The sequence below is a fragment of the Sus scrofa genome, chromosome 8 (genome assembly GCF_054392235.1).
Source record: "Sus scrofa isolate SSC_HxYL_T2T_F1_AM1 chromosome 8, Sscrofa_HxYL_maternal_Yorkshire_Landrace_v2.0, whole genome shotgun sequence".
In the NCBI taxonomy this organism is placed as follows: domain Eukaryota; kingdom Metazoa; phylum Chordata; class Mammalia; order Artiodactyla; family Suidae; genus Sus; species Sus scrofa.
Window position 1 is genome coordinate 141,337,067 of NC_139390.1, and position 11,922 is coordinate 141,348,988.

The window sequence follows — 11,922 nt, forward strand, 5'->3', positions numbered from 1 at the left end:
AAGTAACTTTAAAGGTTCTGGACTGGCAGTGCCCTAGAGCAAGGGCAGGCAAACTATTCCAGGTGAAAGGCCAGACAGTAAATACTTTAGGCTTTGTGGGTCATCCAGTCACTCATAACTACTCAACTCTGCTGTGACAGAGTGGAAGCAAACACAGACAGTGTGGGAACAAACAGGTGTGGCTGCCTTCCAATGAGATCTTATTTACAAAGACAGGCAGAAGGCAGGATTTAGCCTGTGGGCTGGAGTTTTCCGATCCCTGACCGAAGCTGAGGGAAGATAAAATTCCAAAGACCTCGACATCATCATGAAAAGTCTCTAAACACACACAGAAATGACTCCATTAATGAGAAGTCAAGGGGAAAAAACTCAGACCTCAAAAGATGTTAAGATTTGGGAATTGTTCGGAAAAAAATATACAATCAATAAGCATAGGATGCCTCGAAACTTACTGAAGAGTAAGCACATTTGAAAAAGAATCAAATACACAGGGAATAATATTTTGTTGTCTTGTAATAGCTATAATGAAAATGAATCTGAGAAAGAATATATTATATATACATAACCAAATTATTTTGCTGTACACTTGAAACTAACACATTGTAAATCAACTATACTGCAATAAAAATCAAATATAACTCATAGAAATGAGAAGAAAAAAACTGAAATTAAGGGACAGAATAGTAGTTACACAAAACTGGTATAACCTAAGACTGTCCAGAAAGAAAAAGTCTAGTTAGAGGCAAAGACATGGAAAATATTAAAAAAAATGTTCTCGAGTGGCTCAGCAGGTTAAGGATCTGGTGTTGTCACTGCTGTGGCTCTGGTTACTGCTATGGCATGGGTTCAGTCCCTGGCTTGGGAACTTCAGCATGCCTCGGATGCAGCCCCCGCCAATAAAAGGGGGAAGGATTAAGAGACATGTAGGATAGAGTGAGAAAGTATAATATTCATTTAATCAGACTTTGAAAAAGACAAGAGAGGGCAAATGGTACAAAGACATTATGGAAAGGGATATATGAGAATTGATGAAAATTCACTTAAACCACAGATAAGAAGCCACCAAGTCACAAGCAAGATAAAAAATAAGAAATCCATACCTAGATACATCAAAGTGTATAAAGTGATAGCGAAGTAATAAAATAACTAAACAAAGAAATGATCTTAAATGTATTTGAAGAAATATTGCCTTTTACTTTTCTATTTTTTTTCTTTTTGGCCTCACCCTCAACATATGAAAGTTCCTGGGCCAGGGATCAAATCTGAGCCACAGCTGTGACTGGCAGCATAGCTATAGCAATGCTGGATCCTTAACCTGCTGCACCGCAGCAGGAACTCTTGAAATACTGCCTTTAAAGAAGTGACAACTGGGCCTGGTAGCTGACTTCTCAGGAGCCACTAGGGAATGCTCTTTAATGTGTTTAGAAAAAAATAACTGTTGTCTGAACATTAAACAGGTCTACTTCCAGTAAAAACTTTTAAGGATGTTTTCAGAAAAACAAAAATTGAATTTGACACTAGCAGACTCTCAATAAGGAAAGTCACCCCGGATGGAAGGATTGAAATAAAAGAGTTAAGAATAACAAACAGTCTACCTGTGAGTAAACATAACAAAAATGATGATGATGACAGAAATGACTATGAAATTGGTGAAGTTATACAAGTAATTAAAATGCATAATATCAGGAGTTCCCGTCGTGGCGCAGTGGTTAACGAATCCGACTAGGAACCATGAGGTTTTGGGTTTGATCCCTGGCCTTGCTCAGTGGGTTAAGGATCTGGCATTGCCGTGAGCTGTGGTGTAGGTGGCAGACTCGGTTTGGATCCCGTGTTGCTGCTGCTGTGGCTCTGACGTAGACCAGAGGCTACAGCTCCGATTCGACCCCTAGCCTGGGAACCTCCATGTGCTGCAGGAGCGGCACTAGAAAAAGGCAAAAAGACAAAAAAAAAAAAAAAAAAAAAAAAGCATAGTATCATATAAATTGCAAGAGGAATGAATGAGTGGAATTCAAGTTCTGAAGTTCTTGTATCATTCAGGAGTATAAGGATAGTGATTGATTTTAGACTGGTAACTACGCAAGTTGAAATTTATAAAGTAAGCACAGAATAAAAAGAAATAACACCATTAACCTCTAATTTAAATAGAGAAAATGGAAGAAGAAAAATAATCCAAAAGAGGGCAAGGAGAGAGATTTAAAAAACAGATGAAAGGTAAAGCACAAAATAAGATTAAAAATAAATCCAAATACGTTATTACCCTGAATGTAAATGTTGCTCTCACATACTGCTAATGAGTTAGGCAAAATGGTACAAATTTTTTGGAATAGCTTGGCTGTTTCCACACTAAAGCTGAAATGCTCATACCCTATGCTGGAGAAATCCTAATTCCTACTCCACATACAACCAGAGAAACCCTTGTGCATGCTACCGAGAGACATATACAGGCATGTCTACTTCAGCTGAAAAGAACTCTACTGTCCACTGACTGTAAATGGAGGAACAGTCTGTGATTATTTTCATACCCACTAGGAAACAGCCATGTGCTACTTATTGGTCTGGTGACAAGCATGCAGATAACTGTTTTCATCATTGCCTTTTTTTTTTTTTTTTTTTTGCCTTTTATCCTTTTAGGGCTGCACCTGCAGCATATGGAAGTTCCCAGGCTAGGGGTCGAATCAGAGCTAAGGTTGCCGGCCTACACCACAGTCACAGCAACGCCAGATCTGAGCCTTGTCTGCGACCTACACTACAGCTCATAGCAACACTGGATCCTTAACCCACTGAGCGAGGCCAGGGATCCAACCTGCAACCTCATGGTTCCTAGTCAGATTCATTAACCACTGCGCCACGACGGGAACTCCCTTCATCATTGCCCTCAAAGGGTACCTGCACACTTTCATATACATTTGTAAGTGTGTCTATAATTCCACAATAAATAAAAAGACAAGCGAGAATCACAGAAGTATGTTGCCAAAGGCTGAGAAGACAATAAGTGCTAGAGCCACAATTAGAAAATGCTCTATGACTCTATCTCAACCACTACTCCAAAAAATAACATCAAGTACCAGTAGCATCAATCCAGTGTTAAAAAAAAAATAAATAGAGTTCCCATTGTGGCTCAGTGGAAACAAATCCGACTAGTTACCATGACGTTACGGGTTCCACCCTTGGTCTCGCTCAGTGGGTTAAGGATCCGGTGTTTCTGTGAACTGTGGTGCAGGTCACAGACTTGTCTCAGATCCTACACTGCTGGGCTGTGGTGTAGGCCGGCAGCTGTAGCTCCAATTCAAACACTAGCCTGGGAACCTCCATATGCCGCAAGTGTGGCCCTAAAAAGCAAAAAAAAAAAAAAAAAAAAAAAACAAAACAAAACCGCAAGCACATAGCTTTTGTCAAGTTCCTAAAGGGGCCTCTAGTTTTCAGTACCAATCCCAGATCTCCCATCCCACTCCCCATCACAAGCTACTGAGATGCCACAGCAAGAAAGCAGGTTAGATCTGCAAGAGCACATTTGAGGAAGTGCCACATTTCAGAAAGGACTGAGGGCAACTGAGGTCAAGCGGCGGCCTTAGGAGAGCAGCACATCATCTCAGTCATGGGAAACCAAGACCCTTTTCATCTCCGTTCAGACAGCCAAAGAATATGCCCCAAGGCAGCACATGCACTTAATGCAAAACGGCAAACCGCCCAGACCAAGTTGAAGAGACCCTGGAAAGTCTGCTCTTACAAGACAACTGTCTTCACCACTGTGTGCACCAGGCTGGGGTCCAAGGCCACTCCCTATCCTCTGCCCGTATCTGCTGATTCAGACGCGACTGCTCATCCAGTCTCAGGATGTGCCAGGACATTTCAGGAACTCTTGGCATTCCTGAAACCTGATGTCTATAAACGTTACCAAGACAAAGAGTAGGAATAAAAAAAGGCGACCTCAAGTTTCAGTGAATGAATTTGTGCATTTATCTAAGGCTTATCTAACAGAATTTTTTCTACCAAATTCTGCCTACCCTTGATATCCCAACACAGTTACAGAAGACTTGGGAATACCAAGCTCTGGGCACAGTATTTGTTCATTTTTTTGTCTTTTTGGGCCACACCCACAGCATATGGAGGTTCCCAGGCTAGGGGTCGAACCGGAGCTGTAGCCACCGGCCTACACCAGAACCACGGCAACTCGGGATCTGAGCCAGGTCTGCAAACTACACCACAGCTCATGGCAATGCTGGATCCTTACCCCACTGAGCGAGGCCAGGGATCGAACCCGCGTCCTCATGGATGCTAGTTGGTTCGTTAACCACTGAGCCATGACAAGAACTCCTGGGCACAGTATTTTTAAAGTCAGTATAAAAATAATATTAGGAAGAGTAAATCCAGAAGAGGAGTTCTGGGGAGCGTAAGATAAATCTGAGCAGTATTTGCTTTCTAAAACCATGTTTTCAGTAACATGGCAATTCCTGAAACAACGTGAAAGACCTCCAAGACAAAGGTTCCAACTCAAACGGCAGTAGGTCTTCCAGTGACTACGCGATAGCATTACTGCTTTCACAGTGCCCCTGGAAAGATACATACTAGGACATCCAAAGAAAACAACTGTTGGTTGTTCTATCGGCTTTTTTGAGAACTGACCTAACTAACAAAATGGATTTATTAATTCAAGCTATATTGACTACAAAAAGTAAAAAGAAAAAAAGAAATCTTCTGCCAAAAAAATAAGACAAAGAGTCACCCCGACATGCGTATTTGGATTTGCTGATTTTCGGTCAAGCTCACTCCCAGAAGAGTCTGCATGGGGGGAAGCGTAAAGAAAGAAGGGAAAAGATGGAAGGGGCGTGAGAGGAGAAGAGCAGCTGACCGTGGAGGTCACCTGTTCGTAACTTTTCCTTTGGGGTCGACTCCATCTAGCTGGAGAAGAATACACGCTGACAGTGCTGTGGCAGACCTACCTGTGCACACGGTCAGTTAAGGCAGAGCTCCTGGGATCACCTGCAAAAGAAGTGAAGTCTGTGCCTTTGCCCAAGACGGAGTCCACAGGGTCAGAGTCCAGGCAACTAGGCTAAAAAAGAAGAAAAAACAAACCAAAAGCAGCGGTTTATGTTTCTCATTTCCCAGCTGTTCCAGTCCAATAAAATCGAACTATGGCACTGAATTGAAAAACAAATGACCCTTGTTGGCAATGAAAGAATTTCAGCTACTTAAGATCAGCAGAGGGTAGAGGTGCAGGGAAAACAATGCGACACGGTTAGAAATATAGACTTTATTTATATTCGACTGTAAGACAGTTTCACATTTTGTAGATGGTTACCTGAAGACATAACACCCCGATGGTATCATATGGGCATCAGACGTCGCTTACGCTACGGAGTCGAGTCGGGAAACACTTACTGTCCCCTTTAAAAGGTTAAGGCTCAGTTTCCAAAAAGTAATTCTACCCTTATTTTCCGGCTGCAGAAACTGGGAAAGTCCTGAAATAAACAGCAAAGGGCGGGGGAGGGGGGAGCCCCACGCCTCACTCCCTTGTTCTTACTCCCGCTTGAGTCGGTATAATCTGTTGTCATTATAAAAGGCTCCTCCCATTTGAAAATAGGTTTGGTTACAAGATCAAACAAATCAGTAGATGGGAAAGGCCTTAGGTATAGATCTTTAGCATACAAACAAGGAAAACTAAAAACTTTACGCCCACCGCTGGCTGACATAGGTTTATCTGCAAGTTGCCAACACACAAATGTGCATACACAGTTAACCCAGACTCGCTTTTCTTTGGCAAAGTTCAAATAGTATGTTTTTTCTAAAGAGCTAGTTAAAAACATTTACGTTTCCTTTCGACTTTCCAATCAAGTGGCCGCAAAGCTGTCCTTTCTTTTCAACCTTGCGTGGCACAAAACCCTGACAGCAACCTGGGAGGGCCCTGTGATCCCGGTGTCAGTGGCTGAAGCGGGTGGGAGGACAGGGCTCAGCACGCTGGCTGTGAGCAAAGAGTCTGGGGTACTCTTGTGAGGCTCACCCTATCAATGAGTGCCAGACACAACCAGCAGTAAAAGTGTTTTAGAGGCACTTCCCACTGCCTGCCCCAATAAAAGATTTCATTCAATCCACAAGACACCATCAAGTTTTACAAAAGGCAGCATCTGTTTAAACTCAGTCAACGGCCTTACAGCTCCGGAGGCTAATGCTCTAACAACAACAAAAGCCAAAAGGGCACCTTGGGTTCTGCCTCTGGCGTAAAGAGGCAGAGACAATCATCCCCCAGTAGAAAAGACTAACAATAAAAACAAAGACGGTAAAACCAAGCGAGGCCCATCCTGCTCCCCCCAACCCCGGCACATTCCTTTTCCAAGGACTGGCTCTGGAAAGCCCCGCGGGCGTTCAGTCCAGTTCGGAGGTGACAGATCCATTGCCCACGATCATCTTGCTGTAATTCTTCTGCTGCTCTTCCTTAAAGGTGTCCTTCACCTTGGCTCTCTTCAGACCTCCATCCCTGAGGACAGGAACACAAATAAGGAAAAGGTCCTCCTAGCAGTGATTTAAAAGGCTTATCTACTGGCATTCCCATCGTGGCTCGGTGGTTAACGAATCCGACTAGGAACCATGGGGTTGTGGTTCGATCCCTGGCCTTGCCCAGCGGGTTGGGGATCCAGTGTTCCCGTGAGCTGTGGTGTAGGCCGCAGATGTGGCTTGGATCCCGCATTGCTGTGACTGTGGCAAAGGCCGGCAGCAACGGCTAGACCCCCAGCTGGGGAACCTCCATAGGTTTAGGGTGCAGCCCTAAAATTTTTGTCTTTTTAAGACAAAAAAAAAAAAAAAAAAAAAAAAAAAAGTCATTCAAATCTAATCTTACGTCTATCACATCACGTTTTCATTCAAAGCACTATCTTTCAGGTGTTTATTTATTTACTTATTTTCCTTTTCTAGGGCCACACCTGTGGCATATGGAGATTCCCAGGTTAGGGGTCAAATCGGAGCTGCAGCTGCTGGCCTACACCACAGCTCACAGCAACGCCGCATCCTTGACCCACTGAGCAAAGCCAGGGATCGAACCCACAACCTCATGGTTCCCAGTCGGATTCGTTAACCACTGAGCCACAACAGGAAGTCCTCTTTCAAGTATTTATAATCTTCCATATTCCAAAACAGACTCGGAATAAAACAAGCAACAAAAACCTAAATTGCATTCAGCCAGTAATAGTGTCTACGTACGCAGGACTCCTTAATTCAGAGCCTGTGAATCTTTCTCTCCAGTGTGGTGACCACAGAGTCCCGCCTGGTTACAAGGGCTCTGCGTGCCTCCCCTTCTTTGGACCACACAGAGGAGGAGGCGGGAAGAGCTGGAAGACAGCTAGGCTCTCAGGGCCACTAGCTCACTCCTAATCCAGGGTTTTAGATTTTAACTCCTAAGAGGGCACAGACCCTGAACTTGCTCATTTCATACTGTTTAATTTTAACCCAGCTGAGCACGAGTGTCTACTAAGCACTCTCTAATGATGATGAACGGATCATAGGTTAGTCAGTGAACTCAATGCCATCAAGAGCTTCACCTACAAGCACACCCCTGCTTGAGCCCACTGCACTGTTCTGGCCTCTAGAGTCAAAACTAAGACACAGCCCGCCAGGAAGTCCTCGGGCTAAAGACAGACTTCGGTCCACAAGTCTTCCAGGGGTCAGCTGTAGGAAAATTCCACGAAGTAAAGTGAAATTCACAGCCAGATTTGTTTGAGCATCCTGACCTCGTTTGTACTCCGTCCTCCTTCCCAAGCCCCAGTGAACCCTGTGCTGCCCTAAGCACCTGTGACTTCAAGTGTTACCCCATCCCCTCTGATGGCCGCACATCTTAATTCTTTTTTTTTAATTTTTAAATATTATTTATTTAGAGTTCCTGTTGTGGCTCAGGGGTAACAAACCTGACTAGTATTCATGAGGACACAGGTTTGATCCTTGGCCTCACTCAGTGGGTTAAGGATCCGGTGTTGCCGTGAGCTGTGGTGTAGGTTGCAAACAAGCTTGGATCCCGAGTTGCTGTGGTTGTAGTGTAGGCCGGCAGCTGTGGCTCTGATTCAACCCCTAGCCTGGGAACCTCTGTATGCGGGGGCGGGGGACGGCCTAAAAATCACACACACAAAAAGAATTTAATCTCCCTTTATAACATAGGTATATTTAACCCTTACTGACACAGACTAAATGTCTGTGTGCCCCTCAAATTTCATATGCTGAAGCCCTGACCCCCAGTCATATGGTACTTGGAGCTGGGGCCTTTGAGAGCTAATTAGGTTTGATGAGGTTATCAGGGTTGGGCTTTCAAGATGGAAATAGTATCCATACAAGAAGACACACCATCCCTGGCCCAGGAACTTCCACATGCTGCAAATGCAGCCAGAAAAAAAGAATCCCCCCTGTAGCACTGTGGGCTAAGAATCTAACTGCAGTGGCTAGGATTCCTGTGGAGGTGTGGGTTCGATCCCCAGCCTGGCACAGTGGGTTAAAGGATCTGATGTTGCCACAGCTGTGGTGTAGGTCACAGATGCAGCTCAGATTCAATCCCTGGCCTGGAACTTCCAAATGCCAGAGGTACAGCCATAAAAACAACAACCAAAAAACCCCAAACAAACAAAAACCCACACCAGAGAGCATCCAGTCTTCAGAGCTGTGACAAAATAAATTTCTATTGTTTAAGCCACTCAGTCTATGATAAATTGTTATCAAATCCTGAGCAGACTCATACTCTCACCTACATTCACTCTTCCTCAAAGAAATAAAAAACTAAAGCCGAAGATATCCATATTTAGGTATTTTAAGTATATAAGACATTTCACTTCTTTCCTGTCAAGTTTTTTAAGTTTTCTTTACTCTAGTTATAGCCAGAGTTACATATGAACACACCTGTAAATTTCCCCTTGCCTCCCAGGGTCCACGCCCCATGCCCAAATCCATTCTCACTTCCTTTTTCAGTGAAAGGACCCTCAATTTTAGCTGGACACATAGCTGGACAAAAACTACATTTCCCAGCCTCCTTTGCAGCCAGGTCTTAGCACATGGCTTGAGTTCTAGTCAACAGCTACAAGTGGAGGGGCCTGACCAGCTTCCAGTCTGTGCTCTTAAAGACACGTGTGCATCCTTCTTGTTTTAGTTTCTCCCTGTGAGGTATTTTGCTGTACTCGCTGGTAGAGCAGGTCCATCTTGGATCATAAAACAGAAGCACACTGAGGACGATGGACCAACCAACACAGAGTGGGCTGTTATACCAGCTAGACTGCCTATGCTTAAGTGAGGGGGATACAATTCTCTCATTTAAGCCATCACTGTGCTCTATAAACCACTGTCGGTGTCAGCTAAACCTCCAGCTACCCAGTATAACACATGACATTATTAAACACTTGGGTTTTTTTAATTTAAAGAAAGTGACAGTACTTATGAAAAATTTCTTACCAGGGAAGCTCAGTCAATCCTCCTTGTACAGCAATAGCAGACTTAACCCTGTTAGCAAAACGGACTGCATCTTCTCCTTCCTGGGGAAAAAAAAAAATACAAGAACATCCTGAGACAGAGTTTTCAAATAATGCTTTCAAGTGTCTCACAGTCATTTAGATTTGTTTTAAAAGACACAATTCACATTTTTGCTCAGATATGCTCTAGTCTGAATCACATCAATTATCATTTTGTCTATCCAGGAAAAGCAGTGCTGTATTATTTAATTTTTTATCACATGTATACATATTTATGATGGGCTTTATCAGTCTTATTCAAGATATGACATTCCACAATATCTATAGGTTCAATAAACCAACAGCAATTGTACAAACTACTACAGAAAAGAGTCTGTGAATATAAAACCAGCTTGATTTTGAAAAGAGATAGCTACTCTTTTCTGTAATGACTCATTTGCTGGGAAAGCAGAAAGTCCACCTCCAGCTGACGTGAGGAAGGGAGACACCCATGTTTGCAGGTAAAGGTTTTCTTGCCTTCGCCTGGCTAGATAAAGCACCAAAGACCAGCTGTTATCTATGGAATACCTCTCTGGTCATGGGAGGCATGTACCATACGTCACAGACAATGGCCCAGCTGGTCATCACTCGAAGCAGGTAGCTCACCATGCTGAACTTACTACTGTTCCAAAATGCGTCACCGAACTGAGGATTATACTGAGAAGAGAGAGAGGAAACGCATGCCAGTTAGTAATTCGGTGGCGGCTCCTCTCACCCATGTCAATGGATGACAGGCCAACCATCACCATCAGACCCTAAGAAAAAGGGAGCAATTTCGCTCATCAGAAATGATGCACAGAATAAGGCAGGCCAGCCAGCGCCTCTGACAAGAGCCAGAGAGCACTGAAACAGACAGGTTATGGACGTGACCCTAAACACCTGTCCCCCGCTTGACTGGAAGGTGGGTGAGGGTGGGAACAGTTTCTGTTTTGTTCATCACTGTGTCCTCAGTACTCTGCCACCCAGTCCCCCCACCGACATCTCTACATGCACATCAGGAGAGAGAAGTGATCCAGGAAGTGGGGCAAAGGCAAACACAGGGTGAATCTAAACAAAAGCACACACAGGGACTCCTGGGGAAGTTGGAGATCACAGCGAGATAAAGCTACCATGTACTGCCCCCTTTGGGGGCGTGGGGGCAAATAATCCATTTTACCTTAATTGCAACTGGATGTATGGTTCCTCCAATTTCAAAGCTTCCCTTTTTAAACATCATTACTGAAGTATTGTTGATGCAAGTTCCTGCAGGAAAACGGTGGGGGGGGGGGGTGTGCGTGTGAATACTTTTAAAAGAAGTCCATTTTTACACTAGTTTCTTATTTTTTTTAATTTTTATTTAATTAATGGCTGCCCTGAGGCATATGGAAGATCCAGGCCAGGGACTGAATATGAGTCACAGCTGTGACCTGTGCCTCACCTGCAGCAATGCCAAATTCTTTAACCCACTGTGCCAGGCCAGGGATTGAACCTACTCCTCTGCAGTAACCCGAGCTGGCGCAGTTGGATTTTTAACACACTGTGCCACAGCAAGAACTCCTAAACTAATTTTTTAAAGGAATTATTTTGATATAAAATATTTACCACATCAAAATTTTAGACGTTTCGCTATCATTCACAAATCAATTTCTGCTTAAAGAGTAATTCAACAGTGTTAAGCATTTTTTTTTTTTTTGGCTGCAGCATGTGCAAGTTCCAGGGCCAGGGATTGAACCTGTGCCACAGCAGCAACAACAGGAGGTCCTTAACCCACTAAGCCACCAGGGAACTCCCTAAGCATATTTGGTAATGAACTTTTACTTTAATGAATACTCTAAAGATACAATTACTCCACAATGGGTGACAATTTCAATACATTTAAAATAAGGCCCTTTAAAAAATTATGGTCAGTACCTTTCCAAGTTCATTACCCAGAAACAACTTCTAAGATCAAAAAGGTACCATGACTTCCATCAAATCTCAAAAGAAAACAGGGAATGACTAGCTCAGAGGCCCTTCCATTCCTACAGGACAGCAGAGATCTGGACTAAGAAAGCCAGCTCCCCACACACTTGGTACTTTTTGTTATCAACTACAGCTTGCTACGCATCCCCCTTCTTACCTTCAGGAAAGATTAATATGGGTAATTTTTTCTTATCAGCAATATGTTCTTTTAGTCTGTGAAGGAAAAAAAAAGGATCAAAATTCTGCCTTTAAAGAGAAAGAGGTGGGGGTCCTCTTTGGTATTCTCTATTAACACAAATAGACTGTAAAGCAATAGGAGAAAAGAAATGATATAAGTAAGAGAAATAGACTCAGTTTGGTCCCTTTCCCAAAAAGCATTATGATAAGTACACTGTTTCAATTTCTCGCATCTCAAAGTGAGTGATTTTCAGTGCCTGCTGCCTACACTTAAAAAAAAAGATGAAGCAGGGAGTTCCCGTTGTGGTGCAGTGGAAACAAATCTGACTGGGAA

At 43.4% G+C, this 11,922-nt stretch overlaps 2 protein-coding genes across 19 annotated transcripts in view; both read right to left on the bottom strand.

Annotated features, from left to right (window-relative positions):
- The window catches only part of LOC106507813 (uncharacterized), a 78,619-nt gene extending 73,067 nt beyond the window's left edge, over window positions 1–5,552 (bottom strand). The window contains exons 1-3 of the mRNA XM_084971142.1: window positions 5,508–5,552; window positions 4,941–5,050; window positions 3,745–3,882 (exon numbers count right to left, since the gene is read on the bottom strand). Coding sequence (XP_084827268.1) covers window positions 3,745–3,882; window positions 4,941–5,050; window positions 5,508–5,552 — 293 coding nt within the window. The remainder of the gene's footprint in view (window positions 1–3,744; window positions 3,883–4,940; window positions 5,051–5,507) is intronic.
- The window catches only part of GPAT3 (glycerol-3-phosphate acyltransferase 3), an 88,166-nt gene continuing 81,480 nt past the window's right edge, over window positions 5,237–11,922 (bottom strand). For 13 of the 18 annotated variants that reach the window (XM_084973682.1, XM_003129347.6, XM_084973684.1 and 10 more), the window contains 5 exons: window positions 11,569–11,624; window positions 10,627–10,712; window positions 9,999–10,127; window positions 9,415–9,494; window positions 5,237–6,472 (listed from right to left, as the gene is read on the bottom strand). In XM_084973682.1, the coding sequence (XP_084829808.1) occupies window positions 6,361–6,472; window positions 9,415–9,494; window positions 9,999–10,127; window positions 10,627–10,712; window positions 11,569–11,624 (463 nt within the window). In that variant the 3' untranslated portion in view covers window positions 5,237–6,360. The remainder of the gene's footprint in view (window positions 6,473–9,414; window positions 9,495–9,998; window positions 10,128–10,626; window positions 10,713–11,568; window positions 11,625–11,922) is intronic. The other 5 variants (XM_084973678.1, XM_084973681.1, XM_084973679.1 and 2 more) reach the window with 1 other exon arrangement.